The 20619-nt window shown below is 44.9% G+C and overlaps 2 protein-coding genes across 2 annotated transcripts; both read right to left on the bottom strand.

Moving 5' to 3' along the window:
• Positions 1–29: 29 nt before the first annotated feature.
• On the bottom strand, positions 30–3575 carry LOC131083215 (cytoglobin-1-like). Its single transcript, XM_058023649.1, has 3 exons — positions 3481–3575; positions 1336–1567; positions 30–158 (listed from the first exon to the last, which is right to left on the bottom strand). Exons 1-3 carry the CDS (start codon positions 3573–3575, stop codon positions 30–32), a joined length of 456 nt encoding a protein of 151 aa, XP_057879632.1.
• A 4065-nt stretch (positions 3576–7640) lies between these two features.
• On the bottom strand, positions 7641–13739 carry LOC131082704 (heat shock 70 kDa protein 12A-like). Its single transcript, XM_058022795.1, has 4 exons — positions 13411–13739; positions 12004–12228; positions 11465–11636; positions 7641–10567 (listed from the first exon to the last, which is right to left on the bottom strand). The coding sequence occupies exons 1-4, from the start codon at positions 13690–13692 to the stop codon at positions 9507–9509; spliced, it is 1740 nt and encodes a 579-aa protein (XP_057878778.1). The 5' UTR covers positions 13693–13739; the 3' UTR covers positions 7641–9506.
• Positions 13740–20619: the final 6880 nt, after the last annotated feature.

Here is a 20619-nt window from a genome sequence, read left to right as displayed (position 1 = left end):
TGTTTGAAGAGCCTGGAGGGTGCACAGCCCTACCAACCCTCCTCTTTGTAGATATTGTTCAGGTGGGTACAGATTTCATTGGTCACCTTCTCAAAGGAAGCTTTGCAGTCTCCGCCAAATTTCTCCTCCATCAGTTGTAAGATAATGTCACAGATAATCTAAACAAGGAGAAGGGAAGAAACAACCAGGGTGAACTTTTCTCCCTAAGAACTTACATATCTTTAGCTGGGATTCTTGGAGGGCAGAAAGGGGTACAAGAACAATTCAGAGCACATGACCTGCAGAGCTTGTAATAGGGCATGGAAAATAAGCTGCATTATAGAATTCACAAAAAAACTGCTGCTGGTGTTTTTAACTACCCTAGTTAATGTTGACTGCACCTATCACTTAAGGATGGCTGTATAGGACTGAGCTGTGCTTCATCCATCCACTGCAATCCTTCTCCAGGCAGGGGACTGTACCAAATATTTAGAGGCCATGATGAGCCCTTTGTTGGACACCTATGGAATATATACATGGCTTGGGGGCTAAGTTTTTCCCTGACCTTTCCTGCTCATTAGCTATCCAGTCCACTGTAGCAGAGTTCTTGCAGTGAGGTAGGTGGTGTACTTTGAAATGCCAACTCCTTTCCTCTACAACATTTATTGTTTTGTGTGCATTTTTACCCTGAAAAAGTATTTTCAGCCAGAAATCATCAGTTATTTTCCCACTCATTGAAAATTGGGCCCACTGCTTTTGAAATCACCTTCATTTGGAAATAATCTTTGCCAGAAGGTGCCTCTTTTTGCTGTGTAAGGCAGACAAAATAGTTATAAATGCACTCTGCTAGTGACCTTAGGTGGATCTGGGCAAGTAATTTGATTCTGTAATTATTATTTGAGTTTGTTTAATTATGACAATGCTGTTGTCATTGTTGCTCAATAACAGTTGGTTTAGTTATCCTGGAAAAGCTCAGCTCCTGTTACAAGATAAAAAATACATCGGGGACTGAAGCACAGTGTTAGAAGTGCTTTTCTGTATCTTGTTATTAAATGGCAGGTGTGGGAATCATATTGCTCTGAGAAAACCATCTACAACTCATGGGCAGCTGTGCAGCTCCCACCACATCACCTGCCTGCACCACATCTGCTGTCCAGCCATCTCCCCCACCAATGCCAGATCTCTCACTCCTGCCATCTTCCACCACCAACCTCCTCACCTTCCACCACCTCCATTCTCTGAGGCATATATATGTATTCCTACATACAAAGCCTGTGTTCCTCAGTTCTACCCCTCAAAGGGGAAAACATGCCCTTCTCACAATTACACCCTTTGGGAAGAGGGCTGCTCACTCACCCTAAAGTTTTTGGGGTCAATCTTCAGCTGGGTGGCATGTTTCTTGCCAAGTGGGGTCACTATCCCAAGAAAAGCCTCAGAGTTGTCCAGGTGTTGCACCATGTCGTTGATGGCACTGAAAACCTTCTTGCCATGGCCCCTGACTTGATCTGACTGTTGCATCTCTTCAGCAGAGTCCATGCCTTTGAAATGTGTAAAGTAGGACTTGGTGTCTGGATGCTCAGTAAACATCCTGTTGAGGAATGAGAGATATCCTGACTTGTGAACCAAGGTATTAATGCAGATATAGCCACACATTCCAGGCCTTGCCTTCCACATTTATGTCTCTTTTCCCCTTCTCTTTATTAGAACAGACTTCTGCATTCCTTGTTTCTCCTTTGCCTTTTGCACCTGTGCATAACCCCCAGGCATACAGCAGCCAGTCCTCTCTCCCTTGCCTCTCCAGGGCATTTCCTTTGCTCGTTCCACCTTAAAACCTATAATGAACTTATTCCACTCCTTCTAAAGATAATATCTTCTCTGTGTTACTTTCACAAAGAAGTGGCAGCACGTTCACATGGAGTGACTGTGACAGTTTAATATTCCCAAAGATGTTCTGGACAACAGATATGACTACTGTGATACTGGTGGATGTTTTCATAGAGAAACCCTACTATTGGTTTTGTTACTTAATCCCTTCCTAGAGTCCACTGCAAAACATTCTTACTGCCTGTGATAGATTGTTGTTTGAGTATGGGGTACTGCTCATTCCATTTATTCAAAAGTAACACAATTCAGTGTGTTTGAAATTACCTTTGATCAATTACAGACATCTTGGTCAAACTCTTTTTAAAAAGCAGTTTACTCCTTTGGGTGAACTGGTTATCCACCTGAAATATCCATAGCAAATTCCACATTGCACTTGACAAAAAAGAGTCACAAAATGGTTGGGCTTGAAGGAACCTCTGGAGGTCATCTGGGTCAATACCACTGGTCAAACCAGTTGCCCAGGACCATGGTCAGATGGCTTTGAGTATCTCCATGTATGGAGACACAACAACTTCTTTGGGCAATTTGTGCCAGTGCTCAGTTGCACTCAGAAGTAAAAAAAAAAAGTTTCCTGAAGTTGAAGGGAACATCCTGTGTTTCAATTTGGGCCCATTGACTCTGGTCCTTTCTCATGGCTCCACTGAGACGAGCCTGGCTCTGCCTTCATTGCACTCTCCCTTCAGGGTTTTATGTACACATTGACAAGATTCCGCTGAGTTCTCTCTTCTCCAGGCTGAGCAGTCATAGCTTTCTCTGCCTTTCTTTATTGGAGAGATACTACAGTCCCCTTATCATCTTCCTTGCCCTTTGTTGGACTCTTTCCATTATGGCCACGTCTCTCTTGTCCTGGGAAGCCCTGACCTTCTCTATAGGCAGGCCTGGGGCTGTAGGACACTAAAGCAAAACCTTCTAGGGTAAATTAGCCCAGGGAGGCAAGCTACTGGATGCTACTAACATTTTATGCTGTATTTCTGACCCTAACTTGCCCAGATTGTGCCACCTGCGGAAGGAAAGAGCAGCATGTAAGGCTTTGTGAGGGGAATCCAGGCACAAGGTGTGATATACAAGGAAGCTGGAGGGAGGGGTAAATGTCTGATAACTAGAAATAATATTTGAACTGATCCATGCTTATGGAAGTGATGTAGGTCCCAGATGAGAGTGGACTATGTGAAAGGTCAACAGAAGGGAGGGAAACAGGACGGAAATTAAGAGAGGAAAGTCCACAGAAAGGACTTTCCATACAGTGCAGCAGATGGACTGAGGCTGAAGGAGAATCAGAAGTGAAATATAGAGTTTTTAAAAAGCATTGAAAGAGTTTAGAGGTAAAGAGGAAGAGGGGAATAACGCCCATGTTTTGTTCCCATTCTCTTTCATACCACATTTTCATGGGTGAAGATATTGCTCTTGTCTCTTCTTCTTTTCCCATCCCCTTACCCCTTTGTCTCTTCTTCTTTTCCCATCCCCTTACCCCTTTCTTTTTATTTTTCCTGTGGATTGCTCCTCTTCCCAGCAAGGGCTGCATGAAAAACATCATGACATGCTCCTAGGCAGTAACTCCATCCTTCCTGTTCCTCCTTCACCCCTCCAGGGCAGCAGTTGGATGGGCTCTTTCCTTACCTGACCAGCACAGCTGTCCCGTTGTCCTCAGCATCCACATATATCTTCTCCCAGGCACCACGAGCACTTTGCACCTCTGCTTCAGAAAGTGACATGGTGGAGGAGATGCTGGCAACAGAGGGTGCAGCAGGAGGGAGAAGGACAGGGAGGTCCTGCTGGGTCCTTCTGCTCCAGTTCTCCCCTCAGGGCTCTCTAAATACTGCCCTGGGGATTTAAGAGATCTTGAAGGGTCTCTTTGTCTCTGTTACCCTCAGTAACATTTCTGCAGGTTTTAGAGCTACCTAATCACTTTTAATCAGGAAAGAAACCAACCACATGAGGAAGAGGACTAGCCCTGTAGTCATAGGTCAGGTGCCAAAGCAAAGGTCTCACTGTCTGAGGAGGGAAGGGAAAAAAGGCAGTTTTCAGTGGAGGAAAAAAAGATAAATTCTCTTCCCCTCTCTCCCCTGCCAAAGCCAGTGCTTGGCTCCTTTTCCTGAAGGTGATCCTTGCCTGAGCACTAATTTTCCTGGTTTTCTCCCAGGAGTTCTGCTGTGCTGAGGGCACTGTGGTGCCCTGCCATCCCCTCTCCCTGGCACTCTTTGGTCTTTCAGTCAAAGATCCTGTTTCTAGTCCAGCAACTCTCTCCAGTCCTGCCTTCATGCCACGGTCTCTGCTTTCCCCACAGCTCTCTGGTTTTACAGGGGCTCACCCCACAGCTGCTTCCAGCCTTGGTCCCATGAGGGTGGGAGGCTTCACCAGCCCAAAATGTCAGCATTGCAGGGATGGTGATGGCAGCGTGGCACAGCATCCATTGGCCATAGTGCCCTGCAAAGCCACTTCCCTTTAGCACTGCAGGTAAAGGGTGCAGCACAGCCAGGCCAGGAGCAGAGGCATTTCACTTTCCTAACCCTCTTGGCTGGCAGCTGGGATCTCTGTCCTGTCTCTGAGCTCTGACTGCCTGGGAGAGAGAGAAGGGGTGGAAGAAGGGCCAGAGTGGAGCTGCAGACAGCATCTCTGGATTTGTTACAGTCACAGTCACTTGGAACTGGAGGCAAAAAGTTTTCACGGATTATCCATGCAATGCCTGGGCTTAACCTCTGGCAGGAATGTTCTGGTTAACTCCAGGGCACGCACACAAAATAAGGGCTAAGGGGCTTGAGAAACTGCTGCTGGATGCTGAGGGGAGACAAAACCTCATATTGTTTGGGATGGTTTAGAGGAGGGAAGGAACAGGTGTGAGGGGAAAATATGCAGCATGTCAAGAAAAACCAGCCTGATACCCCAGGGCAGAAGGAAAGTGCTGGATGCAAACTCATAGAGACGGACTGGTCTTGGTGAGGTTGTGTCCCACGGCTGCTGCGGGAAGCCTCAAATGACCTCACTGAAATCTGTCCCCTCTTGCCTGTCTCTCCCTTTTTACCACACAGCAAACAAAGAGCAGTCTGGTAGAAAGCTGCAAAGCATCTGTGGGTGCCCCATACCTGGAAGAGTTCCAGACTAGGCTAGAGGGGACTTTGAGCTACTTGGTCTAGTGGAAGGTGTCCCTGCCCATGGCAGGGGGGTTGGAACTGGATGATCTTTAAAGTCCCTTCCAATCCAAAATATTCTGCCCTAGTAGACTTCTCCTCTGCTTTCCCCCATTCTCCTCTGGGACACTGCAGTATGAACATGCTCCATCCCTTGATATCAGACATCCTGTACCAAAAATACCTATTTTGAGTTGAGAAATTTCAATCCAATTGCTTTATTGCCAAGTAATAAAAACAGCCAACCAACACTTAGATGCCTCACTTCCCCCTGTCCTGTTTCCCCACCCCATGCTGCAGGTTACAACCAGACCTTTTGGTGAGGCCATGGGTGGTGCAAGAGCTGGGCTTGGTGTGTGGGAGTCCCTTGCTCTTGCTGCTCCTTGTGTCCTACTCACCTGCTCCAGCATGGGCTCTTCCACTGGTCATCATCCTGTTGGATACTGTACTTGCCCTGAACTTGTCTCTCCCTCTTCAGTGTTCCCTGCCCTTTCTTAAACACATTTCCATGAAGGCACACTTATTTTACTTGGTGGGCCCAGTTCTGGGGCCAGTGTGACAATTTTGTCTGTGACCAAACCAGATGTCAGCAGCACAGGGCAATCCCTGACCAGACAAAGCAATGACATCTTCCCTCAAGCACATCACCATGCTGTCTCTGTGACATGCTTTTCTATTCTTCCATCCTCTGGTGTTACTTTCACTGGTTTGTAAAATTATCTTCTATTTTCCCCTTGCATGATTTGCCAAGTCCTTGTAATATGAACACAATAATCCCTCACAAAGTTTTGACACCTCTAACTGGGCTATATACATTTATGCAACATCTCAGCAATCTCTAGCAATTGAAACAAAAAAGCTTCAGAAACCCATTTATTTTGGCCTGGAAATGGAAAAGCTATGGAAAATGTGCTGTTTAATCATGAAGTCATTGCTGATACCTCCCCACATGTGAGTAAAAGGATGAGTGCTTGGTTTATTTCTTTTTCCTCTCCCGTGGTTTGTTTTGTTTATTATGCCAAAGGTAGTGAATCCTCTCAAGTATAATTTCTATTGCATGAAGAGACATATTTTCTAATAGGGGAGAAGCTCCTCTGGATGTTATCCCTAGAGAAAGGAATCCTTGTGTGCAAGAGCAAATCAACACATTGAGTCGAGACATGATTTTATTACAAATCTGAAGAACAGGGTGCCAGCCCAGGCCTTTTCCAACCTTTTTGGAAACAAGCAGTCCTTTTTACAAAAAGGTAACTAAAAACAATTCATATAGAAACAGGAGATTGGTCACTCATGCTTGTGTAACAAAATTGTTGAAGTGCATGTGCTGATCTCAGTCCAGTTCATTATCCCACCATTTCCACACACAAATTCCCCTGGGAATGTGTTCTTTAGCATTATAGGTAACTTGAGTTGTCTTTACATTCTATCACCTGTTGCTAAGTTATCATTTAATTTTATTTTGTTAAACCTCTGTTGCAGTTTCTGCTTGAATCTATTTGAACCATTACTTGTCAAGGACATAAGAATTTATAGCATTCTGTTCCTAGGGTCTCTTCATGGTTCCATTGCTCCAGCACCCCACTGTCATGGTTTCAAGGCTAACTTATAGTTACTGAGAACTTTTTGTGAATCTTTCATTTCCTCTGACATCAAGCAAGCAGGGTGAGCCAGATGGCGCTGGGAAATCTGGAGCAGAAATCACAGCCATGGTGTTTGGGCTGTGACAAAGCTGTTCCTCTCTCTGTCCCCAGCAGGGGGAAAAGAGGATGTGCCTCCCACTTCGCTGCCAGTAAGTAGTGTCAGTACTGCAGGGGGGGGGGTGCTTTCTCTCAGTTTCCAAGAAATCACGTGCTTTAGGCAGAAAGCAGCTGGCAAGACCCAGCCACGGAAATGGGTGGCACCGTCTACTCACCCAGCTATTTAGGATCCAGCAGCCATCACACCTCTGGAGCTCATTGATGTCCTGGTTACAGGCACTGCAAACCTCAGAGTCTTTTCTTATCCTTGAAACTTGGGCATCTGTGATTCTGTGATTTTTAGCAGAAACACCCTATTTGTTGTTCAGCGGGGTTGATCCCCAGCTCAGCAGACACACCTGTTTCAGAGGATGGCTGCCAGGGGCTCAGCAGCTGTAACTCTTCTTTTCCCAACTCCCATGGTGGTGTCAGGCTGAGGGTGGAGCCCCCCACATTGCCAGGTTTCAGGGATGCTTAGCCCAAGACCCTGACACAGTGCTGCTTTCACAGAAAGGACTAACACCTGCATCTGCTCATGCTCAGTGTCTGAGGTTATCAACATAATCAGCTCATCAAAACAAACAAAACTAGAAGCTGCAGTCATAACTGTTGGTGTCAATGTCTGAATCCCAAAGCCCACCTAGCACATGGGTGGGTAAAGCTTTCCCCACTGCCACTGTCCCAGACCATACTTCTCTTCCCATTCCAGGGTCTTGGTGATCTCGGGTGGAGCCGTGTTGGGCTTTCCACTGGTGAAAATACCAAATGCAAAGAGTAACAAAAAGCAGGATTCCTCAGCTTCTTGGGACCTAGCCCCCAGAACAGCCCTTATAAAGTGTTCTGAGTGGTACCACCTGACCTGGTAGAAATGCACACAGGTGTCTGTTGTGAATATTTTTATTGCACACATAAACACTTTAAATTTAACATTTAAAATTTCAAAATCATTTCACTTTTAAATATCATACGGCGCAGCATATATGTAGGTTAGTCCTCTGAGTGCTGCTCTCACGATTAACACCACTCAGTACATGGCCAGCAGTGACTCTAACGTGATCATTCAACTAATAAGAATGACAGGGCTGAGTTTTCTTGCACTGTATCCAGCAAACCAAGAATTGGCATTGGTGGAGGCTGGTGTTCAGCAGAGAAACTTTACATCCTCGGTAAAGGGGAAGAAAGCCAACTCCACAAACCCCAGCCTACTGGAATAAGATCCCAACATTACCAGATGGAACATCCCTGGGCTCGTCTGACCCTTGCTGCTGGACCAGAGGCAGCAGCTGTGGTATTTCACCTCAGAGACACCTTTGGCTGGCTGGATGTTGCAGCTGGGCACTTGGAACAAGTCCAGGCTTGCAAGGACTCAATGTTACCACTGGTGGAAGGGCTTTAGGCGAGGTGAAGAGGAAAAGGAGACGGATTCTGCCGCAGGGTTTAATCCAGAGTTTTATTCCAGGGTAACAGACATCTGAATCTTGTAACAGCTGCAGCAGAATCCCGACCGCATGGTCTCAGTGTCCTTTTAAGCCTGGGGAAAGGGGGAGGGGAAGGGGTAGGTGAGCCACCAACCAGGTGGGAGTGGGGGAAGACTCAGGGGACAATGACACCTAGACAGGCCAATGACCCCAGGGCTGAGGGGCATCTTTTGAACTGCACCAACCAGACCACGCCCTTGCTGGAATGTTAAGATTGACTGACAGCACTTAGCAAGGGGGGAAGTGGGAGGGGAAGGGAGAAGGTATTGCCACACCTGGGAAACGGCTGGGATAGCTAAAACAGGAAATGGCATCACACTGCAACACCAGCCCACCCCAAACCACCAGTGTGCTATCAGCATCATTCTGGACCCAAACCACACACCAACATCAGAGCTGCTATGAAGAAAGTTCACTGCACCTCAGCCAGACACAGCACGCTCCAGGACTGCATCCTTTTTGTGGACAAATTTAGGCTCATGAAGCCTTCGCAGTGCTCAACTTGTGCACAGGTGCTGCAGGCAGGAGGAAAGAGATCAGCTTGAACAGATATAGAAAATATCATGCTCAAATCAGAGATTCAGAGTACCAGGGCTGCACAGAAGCATCAGGCAGCAGCATGTGCACTATTCATATCTGTAATGTTACAACTGACATTTATATCTGCTCAATTGATGAGATTGAACCACCCAATCATTTAATGGAAACAGGACTCCCACAGGTTTTGGACACAAGCCCCTAGACTGGTTCACTCAACTCCTTTGTCTGGGACACTGGAGCTTTAATTACATAGAGTTTATATAAATCATATTCTGAAGAAAACAGAAATCCAATAAATATCACCCCCAGCAGAATTAAACCTGGACTCTGATGTCAGAGAAAGAGAAAATGTAGCTGCAAGAAGACATCAGGCTAAAATAAACAGCTATGGGCTGCTTTATGTGGAAGTTAGACACCAGTCCAGAGGCTTTCCATCAAACACAGGTAGGTCACAGATGACTGTATTGATGGTATGGACTATTGTGTTCAGAGACACAAGCTAAAAGGGCATGAGATAAACCAGCAGGAAAACCTGCTGTCAGATACAAGAGAAAATAAAGTGTTGGACTGAAAGGGTAAGGAATGGAAGGAGGAATGTGAGGAATGGAAGGAATGGAATGGAAGGAACCAGAGAATCAGACTAGTAGTTTTACTGCGTAAAAAGAAAGTTGAATGATGAACTTACTGGTCCAATTGTCTCCTCTATAGTAAAAGTCATAGAATTGTCAGAATCATAATGGTTGGAAAAGGCATCTAAGATCTGTTCAATATGATGAGTAATTATAAGCTAAAAAATCTATTATAACTGTCTGACTTTTTTGGGAAGTAACATCAGTACATGTGGCTTTAAATTCAGTGAGCCCAAACTGAATCTCAATTTTCAGCCTGCGCTTTAACCCCAGCCATGTGGCTGGTGATGGCACTACACAGGAGCCAAGCAGTTCCATCCCTTCCTCATCCACATACTGAGCATTCTGTTTTTTTGTACAATAGAAAGCAAAGGTTACCTGTGTTTGATCTGGTTCAATTGGAAAGAAATCATAGTGCGCAGCTTCATCTATGTTCACTGACTCCCCAATTTCCACCAGTTTATAGAAGAGATCTGTGCAATAAATAAAGTCACCAGCTTTCGAGACCTTCCGTTTACGGGCATCATGGATAGCCTCATCAAATTTCTCACCTACTCTTAAGCCATATGTCCTACAGCTGATTCTTGAGGTAATGATGTGTGGATTAACTCCAAATAAAACAGCCCCTTTTGCAATGGCTGCCTGGGCCTCCATGGGACAAAGGATATGGTACTTGCTGCTAAAGGCCTGCCTCACTGCATCTCGCAGGATAATGCTGCACGCAAAGCCTCCCACAAGTAAAATGTACTGGACTTTGTCCATCTCAGGTCTGCAAAGAATTTCCCTCAAAGCAAAAATTATATTGTTGATACTGTAGTCAAACAAGCTCCTCATTTTCTCATATGTAATCATGATTGTCCCATCACACCACACAGCTCCTGCTGCATTTTTAAAGAATTGGGAAATGTCCTTCTTGGACTCTGCCACTCTGGTCAGGTTGTAGTAGCAGCGTATGTAGACTGCCTCCCTACTAGCAGAGCATTTCTGTAAGCTGAAGTTGTACATCATATTTTGTAATTCAGTAGGGTACTTCTTCACAAATTCATCCCATACACCATCATTGAATATTTCCTTGAGGAAATTGGTGAAGTTTTCATCCACTCTGTTGCCTCCCCATCCACCTCCACTTGCCTTATGTAGCTCCTTTAGGGAATGGTTTTCTTGGATCTCGTGTACTGTGATGTCTATGGTGCCACCTACACGTGCAAACACACACACAGAGACAGAGACTCAAATTAATTGTGCTGTTTGCTTTAAAGTGCACGAGTTTCCACAGAATTCAGTCTTATCTTCTGAATTCCCGATTCACAGATGTGCTTTTCTCCTGCTTTCTTTCCTATCCTCGCCCTTCTGCTATTGCCTGTGCTTATCTAGATTTCTTAAATTTCTGCACTTTTGTTTAAAAGCCTGGTCTCACGAGGCTCCTACAGTTATTTCTGATAAGAGCTGAATGCTCCAGCTTGCTCACTGAACAAGCCAATCTCCTGTCTGATCAGAAAGCGAGCCTGGCCTCCTCACATAGGTGGTTGACTCTTGAGCAGTGGTGAGAAGACTCTCAGGAACTTGTGGTCCTCTTGATGCCTTTTCGGTATTTGTTCACAAGCACCGGACTGCTCTTGGCAGAAAATTCTCATCACACCAAAAAACCTCAGGAATCTAGAGAAATTACTGCAAAGTGCTTCATCAAATATTCTTAATGATTTACTCTCCAGTGCCTGCTAGCTCTTCTCTTTGGTCACTTGACTGGGCACTAACTACAGTTGCTTCTGGAGAGGAGGCTGTGAGCTTAGGCTACACAAGAGCCGGTGGCTGATGCTGGGACACCGTGCTGGCTGATCTGCTGCGAGGGCAGGGCCTCGTGTTTGACTGTCTGGCCTGAAGAGCACTGCCAGTGCTCTTCAGTGTGAGACACAACCCTGTTCTTCCCTCCTATTCTTCTGCTTGCTCACACGGTCTCATTAGGTGAGAAATAACATTTAAAACTTATGACAAGCACAGCAGTGGAGTCCAAGCTCTGGGACCTTCACCTATTGTGAAATAGCCATGCATCACACCCAGCAAAGATGGTACCTGTTGAACAGGGAAAATTTTACCTCCACAGTCGACAACAATATACTGGATCCCAGGGGAGTCTTCAAACTTCTTCTTGTCACTGCTGTCTGCCATAAACCCTTCACGTGGAAGCTGCTTGCACCACAGCGATGCAGCTTCCGGCTCCAAGGCAATGATCAGGTTCCTAGAGAGCATATCAGAGATAATTCCTGCCTAAAATCACAAAAGAGAGGAGTCAGGTCAAGGAAAGGGGGTGAGATTACTGCTGCATGAACACCACCTGCAAGGGAGTCTGTTCTCAGCAGTTGAACCCTAGCAGTTCATGCAAGGGTGGTGGCTCTTGCACTGCTGATCTCTGTGGGGCTCACTTCTACTCGGTGGTGGGGAGAGAGGGCAAAGCTGTTGTACTGCCATTTGGGGACATCCTCTCCCTCACCACCCTCAATGTGAAAGATTTCTCGGCCCAATGGGCTGGAATTTGAAATACAGGTTGCTTACATATTGAGGAGCTCCTATGGTTCAATTGGGCAAAGGAAGCTCCAAAGGTAATTTGAGGAAATGGGGTAACCCCTGCTTTTACCTCTTTTGCTGCCAGTCTCATGAACTGCTTGGCAGCAGCGCTCCATATGGCCGGGACAGTAATGACCCAGGTGAACTCCTCCTGGTCGTAGACAGTTTGGGAAGAGGCCTCCTTGATGGTGTTCAAAGCATGTTCCTTCATGAAGCGCAGGCTTTCGGAAAAGACTGTCAAGGCAGGAAGGAACTTTCCATTGGTGGCTTTCAGCTTCATGCCAGCTGTGATATTCTACCAAAAAAAAGGCCCAGGGTCATATGGTGCAGTGTCGGTATGGGACCTGTCCCCTTCACACCAACACTGCACTACCAAAGGCACCCAGACACCTCTGTCTCCAAACCAAACTCCCAGCACTGGCTTCACTACTGTGGCTGAGTCCAAGTGGCACAGGTCAGCTACCAAACTGCTTACCCACCACTCCTGTGATTCAGAAGGCAAAATGTCAATGTGGTTGATAATTCAGCTGTTTCTCCTAGGCCAAATTTTGTAAAGACGCTGTGGATCCTATATCTATAGGATATCCTGAACAGCCAGCAGGGAGTAATTTTGTAATGAAATTTTTCTTCACCATTTGCTCCTCAGATGCAGAGAAATAGTTCTGAACTAAAACCTCCCTCCAGCCCCTGCTGAAAGGGAATGAGAACCAACCTTGTGACAGACCACATCATTCCCAGCTGTCCTGGGGAGGAAAATCTTCAAAGAGGCCTCCCATCCACCAAAGAGAGGACCTGAGGCTTTTGCTGGGACTGGCCTTGTGCTCTGGCTTATTCTGTGCTTGAGAGGCCCTTTGGGACCCAGGAGCCCTAGGGTAGTCTGGTGTTTGGCTGAACAAGCACACACAGATAAAGCTGTGAACTATTCTAAATCAACACAGAGCCTTCAGAGAGAAATTTGATAAAGCCACTGCAGGCTTCAAGGACAGCTGGACATCCTTACATTAGCTTCAGCATAACATTTCAAGGGAGGGAGAGACAAGCTAGGGGGAGCTGTATAACATGGGATGAGATTTTAGGCAATCCCAAAACTGCCCATCTCCTTTGAATTACCGGAAATTTCACTTGATCCATGTTTCTTGTTGAGGACTAAGGTAGGGAGTCCCCAGAGGGAGACCAGTTTCTCTGTCAAGCTTGGAAACAGGGCAGCTTTTTATTAGGAACAGGTATTTGCCTTCACCCATGTATGCAGTCACGTTTTATTGTCTTTAGACAAAAAACATCATAAAGGAAGGGCCTGGGAAGCTTCTGACAATTAAAAAAAAAACAAACAAACTTCTTTTGTTCATCAAAATACTCTCTGACTTGCATTCATTCTCATCAACCAGACTTTCTCAGTCTACTTCATGGATTCTCTAACCCCCACTCCTCAAACAAATGAATAGCCCCAACCCCCATTAGTAGTAGCTCTTCCACCTACCGTGTTGTACAGCTGCATCTTGAAGTTCTGGAAGAAGTACCAGCTGTCAGCTTGGCTGGAGGGCAGGCTCTTGTACTTCATCACAGCATCATAACCAAAATATTTGAACTCCTGCTTCTGGTTGAACAAGATGCTGGTAGGTGTCTTTGGGGTCTTTAACCCATGCTCTGCTCCCCAGTAAACCTGGCGGATTTGGTCTGTACCCGAAGCAAGAGAAAAGCAGTACCCGCTGTAGGATGTGCCAAAATCTATAGCAACAACAAACAGTGACTGGCTGGCCATGGCTGCTGCAGCGCAGAGCTGTGCAGCTCTGGGAGCACAGAGGCATGAACAGGGACTGGACTGAAATGAAACTGAAAGGTGTGATATTGCAGAGAGAAGGGCAATCTCCCCTGATTTTATTGGCTGGACAGATGTGACTCTAGACATCCTGTAAATTGTACGTTTTCCTGTAAACCAGGAAGAAAAAAAAAAAAAAAAAGGCAGGGCTTTTTATAGCGGCAAAGTGCCTTTTTTAGGGAACTGTCTTATCAGGAGCTTTCTGCACTCCCAGCAGCATCAACAGTCCTCAGTGCTGCCCACACATTTCAACAAACACTTTTTGCTTCTGCATGAACAGATGAAAGGTTTCTGGCTCCAGCAAAAGAAAAATGTCTAAAGGCAATTGGTTTTGTTACAGAACAGCAGAAGTGGCGGATACACCTGATATTTCTGGCTCCAGCAAAGAAGAGGTGTGGTGTACACCCAGTGATTCTGGCTCCAGCAGAGAAGTGTGGTGTACACCCAACATTTCTGGCTCCAGAGGAACAGAATCATGGCATTCACACAAAGTTTCTGGCAACAGAGGAAAAGAGGTATTGGAAAGACAGTGTGAGGATACTGATCCCAGAAAGACAACTGCAGAAGGCAGCAGGTAGGTTACACGAGGAGATATCTCTGGATAATCTTATTTAATCTTCCTAGGTCTGAGTATTTCTACAAAGTTTCTTGGAGGTGTGATAAATAGGTATGATTCATGCTGATAAAAATTGAAACAGTAATCAATATTGATACAGTAATTAATATTTGAGAATAATAAAACAGTTAATAGTTAAAAGTTGTAATGCCAAAGAAGAGAGGGAAAAGAGGGGCTCCATCCACCCCCCCTTCTCAGCAGATGTTTTCAAGGACCACAGGAAAGAAACTGAAGATACAGTTGCTAAAAATGACCAAGAACCTGGTTGGGTCCAAGAAAATGCTAATTATAAGGGACTTATTGCTTTGATATGTAGATGCAGTGATACGTTAGTCTTGGCTTACATTGTACTGGCTTGGTGCGCATGTGTGACCCAAAGGTGAATTAAAGGACAACGAAGAAGACTACAGGGCCTTCATCAGCGACGACCCCCAAAGATTTGTGCGACCACCAAACCGAGTGGTGGCGCATGCGTGGTAAAGGTGGTAATGAAGGCAGAGACAGAAAAGTGATGAACCGAAAATAGGAGGAGATGACATTGACACATGGCATATAAGGGATGACTTTCACTTGGCAAGCTTGTACGTGAAGTGGCAAGGGTCATTGAACCCTGCCCTCCGTACCTCGTGGTTGTTTTTGCTTATGCGCTATTATTTGAACCAAATTATCCCTTGTTTATATATTTTCTAAACTATTTAATTAAAATTGTTACTACTTTCAATATTGTTTGGCCTTTTTATGATGGGATAATTGGGCAAACATAACAGAGGGTTGCATGAGGGTTGCTGAATTGCAAACATTTTCTGACTGTGAAATATTCAGTAAGAGCTCTGTTTTCTACTTTCTAGCTTTTCTAGCCATCACAGAGATCGTTACTGTCCCCAAATTCTGCTCAAGTTTAACTCGAAAGTGGGAGGCAGATCTTAAATTGGTGCAAGAGGAACAGAAACTAGAAATATCAGTATAAAGAGTGTGACAAGATCTGGGATTTCATGGCTCTGACTCTGAGCTCATCAATTTTGCAGGGAAAGGTGGACTAAAATGTAAATTTTTTTATTGGATTGTTTAGCTTAAAGAAAAAGCTTGTGTCTTCAGTGAAAGACTGAAAGCGAAGTGATTTAAGTGGAAAGGAATAAATCCAAGTAAACAAAACCAAAATGTGCTTCAGTGGGAAGGAGTAATGCTGAGAGGGGCAGCAGGTTTTTTGGCATAAACCAAAGGTAAAGCCTCATGCTAAGGCTTGCTCTGGCATCTGGTTGTGGGGATGAGCTTGCTCTCTGTTCTACCTGGATCCAGGCTGCAGGACCACCTTAATCTGGGACTGTTTCTCTAATAATAGTTGATATTTGGGATCCTCCTGAGGAAACAGGACACAGCAGTTGTATAAATTTAAAAAAAATACCTTGAGAACACAGAGCTTTGTACTCCTCTGTTAAAAAAAAACAACATACATTTCAAAGTTGTTTTTAGCAGAACAATCACCTGCATTTGCTGTTCCTCCACTCTCTGCAGGTCTGGGTTGAGTTTGTTTTTCAGGAGCTGTCCTTGTATCTTGCCCACTTTATCCAGACCTAATGATTAGTCAAACCCTCTTGGTTTTGGCATACCTTGGTGTGGGAAACAGTTAAAGTAAGATTTCTAGAAAGCCTTAAAAGCAGGCCTTAGAAAGAGGAAGAACAGAAAACTTAGAGCTAGCTGCAGCTGCAAATTCTGAAAGTAGAAAAAGTTACAGTAGTTCAGGCTTGGCTAAGACAGACAGCCTGTGGAGTCCTCTGAGCTGTATCAGGCATTATCTGGGAGAGTGCTGACTCACTTGTGCCACATCTGCACCCGTGTGCCCTTTGTCCTGTCTCTGATCCTTTTGCTGGCATGGATGTAGCCATGAAGCCTCTGCTCACAGGACTGGCAATTATAAAGTATTTCTTTTGAGGATATGTTCTTACCCCACTTCATTATAAGAATTTCCTTTTCTTTTTTTCCTCAGACATATACCTGACACCTCACAGCAGCCATCAGCCTATGGAGACCAGGCTTTTAACATGAAGGAAATGTTTGAAATGATCAAAGAGATGGACAAGAACATAAAGTAAATATTTGAAATCATGAAAAAGTTGAAGAATAACATAATGTGAGAGTCCAGTGACCAAAAATGACACTGTTGAGTGTGGCCTCTGACAATGAACTGTAGCTGGTGCACACTAGGGCGGGTGGGACAGAAAATGAGCCAGACACAGGGAGGGCTCTGCAAAACAAATTTTGTCCAGGCTATACTGGGAACCCAAAGCCAATTTACAGAAGCTGTTGGATTTGCACCATGTAATGTGCAAATCTTAGACTTTGGGTATTTCATTTGAACTGTTGGTATTGACTCACAGAGCCACATACCATGCACCTGGCAAAGAACAGCCTTGACAAGTTTTGGCCTCTAAATTTCTTTTCCCTATGGGCTGATCAGAAAGTGGAGGGGAGAAGTTTAGTTGTGCATTTTTTAAGACTTTATTGCATACTTTCCCACTGATTGCAATGTGGTTTATTGTTTCTTTCATTCCCTTATGGATGGATGGACAATGAGAACAGAAATTTGTCTGGCACTGTTGGTACTCTACATCACCTTCTGAATAGTCACAATAAATATTGTGATTCTTTACATTAATAATCAGTGTAAGAGGGGAAAATCAGTATGATCCTCACAACCACACCTCTATTTCTTCCGATGTAAACAGCTTCCCACTTGATTTGAGCATAAATTCTGGGTGGGAGCTTTTAGGGGAGGTGTTCAGCTCCCCTGGAGTTTTCCTGGATGCTCTTGCACTTTCCCACCTCAGAGCTTTTTTCCTTGAACTCAGATTATTCAACAGGGGCCTGTCCACTGTTGTGCCAGTGTCCAAGTACATATAAAAAGATTTCCCAAATCTGTTTCAGAGATTTACTGAAACTTACTGAAAAGGAAATTCAAATGCTGTATGAGAAGAATGAAGAAAATGAGATGCTGAAAAAGAAGAATGAAAAGCTAGAGGGAAGGTAAGGCATTTATTCATATTTCAGACATAGTGTGTGTCTCTACACTGAAAAGCCACATGCTTCTTGCTTCCTCTAGTCCTTGGGGACTCTATTTCTGACCAGACATCCCAGACACCTTCTCTCCAGACTTTCAACCTGCCAGCATCTCTTTGTAACTGACTCTGGGAGATGGCTTGGGTTGTTCTGCAAAGGGAAGACATTCTGCAAAGGGAAAAAGACATTCTGCAAAGGGAAGAAGACAGTTGGGGTAACCAGTTAAATAAAGAGTAAAAGAAACCAGTCTACAACGACATAGTCAAGATGGCATTCTGATCAGGTCCTACAATGATCATGAAAAACTGAGCTGAGAAAGCACTATATTCCACAAAAAAGCTACTTGCCCGCTATATAATATAAATGAGACGCGCATTGTAGAAAACATTAAACAGTTTCATAAGTACAATATTTTTTTCATAAGTACAATATTTACATTTGCTCATTATTTCATCGTGACTTAGATATGTTTTTTAATATCCTCCTTGACCTAGAAACCAAAAGCTGTTGGCTAAAGTGATGGCAATGCACCAGCACTCTGAGGACATCAATGACCCCTTGCGTTTGTCTGCTGTGCTGGAGAGATACGAGATGCTCCGGCTGCAGGAATGGGAGAAAGTCAGGTGCTCCATGCCCCACCGCTGGACCTATGAAGAAGGCAGTGAGGCCATCAGGGTTTGTTCAAGTCCATTTTCTCCATCTGATCCTTATCACATCAATTATGGTGCAGCCATATAGCAGCCCTTGAGTATTTGTATTTCTGTACCAGACAGGGTTGGGGCCTAAGTTTGGGTCTCTGATTTTCCAGCCCAGCAGGGCCTATGGAATGCTGTAGAGATCAAAGTGACAGTGACCTTCTTCCTCCTGCCTTTCAGAAGGGCACACTCAAATACTAGTCCCATCTCTCACAGGCGTTAAGCACAAGTGGGAAAACAATCCACTTTCCTTATGTTAGTGCTTGAACTGATAGCTGGGAGACCTCATTTTGATGTCTGACTCACTGCTGTGATGCTGGAGAGATCTAAAGGAAAACACCAAAGTGGTATTACCTTAAAGGACAAGACTGAGAGGAGGCCATTTTTAGCATTGACTGTGATGATAAGGCCCCACAGATGCTGAAGAATGGGCTCCAACATGCAAGCAGCTCGATGAAACAGTTTGTTGTTGTTATTGAAGACATTTCAATCAATTAGCAGCCCTACAATTTAATGCAGATGTTTTCTCAGCTTTGCACACTACACCTGTGGTTTCAATGTGATTGATGCTGCAATCAGTTGTTGTTTCTGCACTGCAGAAGGTGTTTGATGCCTGTGAAAAAGATATACAACAGAGAAGAGAGGACATACGTAAAGTTCTTTACATTCCACCTTGGAATAAGGTAAAAATACTTTTGCCCAAGGTATTTTATGTTTCTGTAAAAGGCCTATAAAAGCACCTTTTATGGCCTGTAAAAGGGCCATTGGCACCCACCATTTCATTTGGAACTTTGTTTCTGCTAAGGACACTGCTCAAAATATGTCAGCAGTGACACTGGGGATAACTTCTGAGCTGAGAGGTCTGGGGCCAAGCTCTAGCAATGAGAGGTATGAGAGCAGCACTGGATAAAAAACAGGTCTTTCTCTCTAAGAGTTTAGCTATTCCATGGGGAAGCAGGGAGCTGGACTTGAGGATCCTTGTGGGAGCCTTCCAAAATTAAATTATTCTGTGTCCCATGACACACAGCCATACACTGCATATCTGAATTGGCCAGCTGAATTAAACACATATATGGGTGCAGAAAGCATTTTCCAGCCCTGTGCTGCTTTTATGAGACCTTCCTCCAAAGCCTGAAATGAGACCTTCCTCCAAAGCCTGAAATGAGTGACTTCTCCATTACTGATTGATCCAATATGAGAAACAAAAATTTCCAGTGTTTGCCTTACCACATGGTAACAGCCTGCTTTGTGCTATGATTGTTCTGTAGGTGATGATGCAAGACGTAATGAAGCTGCTCAGGCAAAACTATCACCAAAACTCGATGGTTTATGACCAGATTATTCAAGTGAGTAAAGATACAGCCCAGGAGCTGGGCAATGGTTCAATTGTCTGTGCAGCTTGTTATTTAAAACATGAGAGGTGTCCCTTCTGCATGAGGTTGTTTTCCACTTGAGGCCAGGTCCTTCCAGCACATATACTCCCAAAATATTCTCAAGTACATGTAACTAAGAGAAGTACAGCAGGACAGGCAGGGTCATGCCCCTACCAACAAAGGCACAGCCCTACTGGACCCAAGCAAGGAGCAAAGGGCCAGTGGTGGTGATCAGGGTCAGCCACAAACCAGTGACCACTGGGCAAGCTCAGTCAGGTCAAGACCAAGCTGTGAAGTTGGTCTCTGGGTCAGGACCAGCCAGACTGGGCAGAGGCATCCCAAACCACAGCTCAGTCAAGCACTCAGCCACCACTCAGCTCCTGGGTCAATTGCTGGCCAGTCTGTGGGTGAAGATGAGGCTTCTCATAACTCCTTCTCACACCACCCTTTCTGCCAGCTTGGCTGTTATTGCAGCAGTTGAATACAAGGTCATATGGTCGTGCTAAATCTGAGCTGACCTTGAACACAAGCAGCCAAACCCCTGGGAAGGCCGAGGAAAGTGTGCAGAGGTTGTGGATGTGCACAGAGCCCTGACACCTGCTATCCACATGGACAAGTCTCTAGTGGGCTTTTTTTGGTGGAAGAAGTGACATATATATCACAGATATATGAAACTTCCAAAGAGGAGCTTCCTCCTTTTGAAGCTTGCTGGGGTTTTCCAAGAGCTTGGTCTTACCAAACTCCTTGCAGATCTCTCTATGAGGAAATAGAGACAGGGGCTGGACACTGGCACAATCCAGAAGTCAGGACTTGGTAAATAAAAGAACTTTTAAAGTGACCCGGGGTCTCCTGCATGTCCCACTCAAACAGCACCAGCAGCTTTGACCAGTGAAGCTCTTGAGTGCTTAGTTCCTGTGGAGCAGCTGCACAGAATGAGGGCGGGGAGGCAATGTAACAATACATCAGCATAATATTACAAAGCTTTGAAAATTGTTCTTATTTGATTTTCAGGAAGCTGCCGTTCACATAAGAACTGAAAATCAAACACAGTTCCTGCTGCAGTGCTGCCAAATTTATTGTTTGCTGCTTCTTCAGGATCCACCAGTTAAAGCTGAGTGGAGGATAAAGAGCA

This window comes from Melospiza georgiana, chromosome 4, assembly GCF_028018845.1.
Source record: "Melospiza georgiana isolate bMelGeo1 chromosome 4, bMelGeo1.pri, whole genome shotgun sequence".
Classification (NCBI taxonomy): Eukaryota; Metazoa; Chordata; class Aves; order Passeriformes; family Passerellidae; genus Melospiza; species Melospiza georgiana.
The sequence above is the reverse complement of the archived record's forward strand: the minus strand, read 5'-3'. Positions and strand labels throughout refer to the sequence as shown.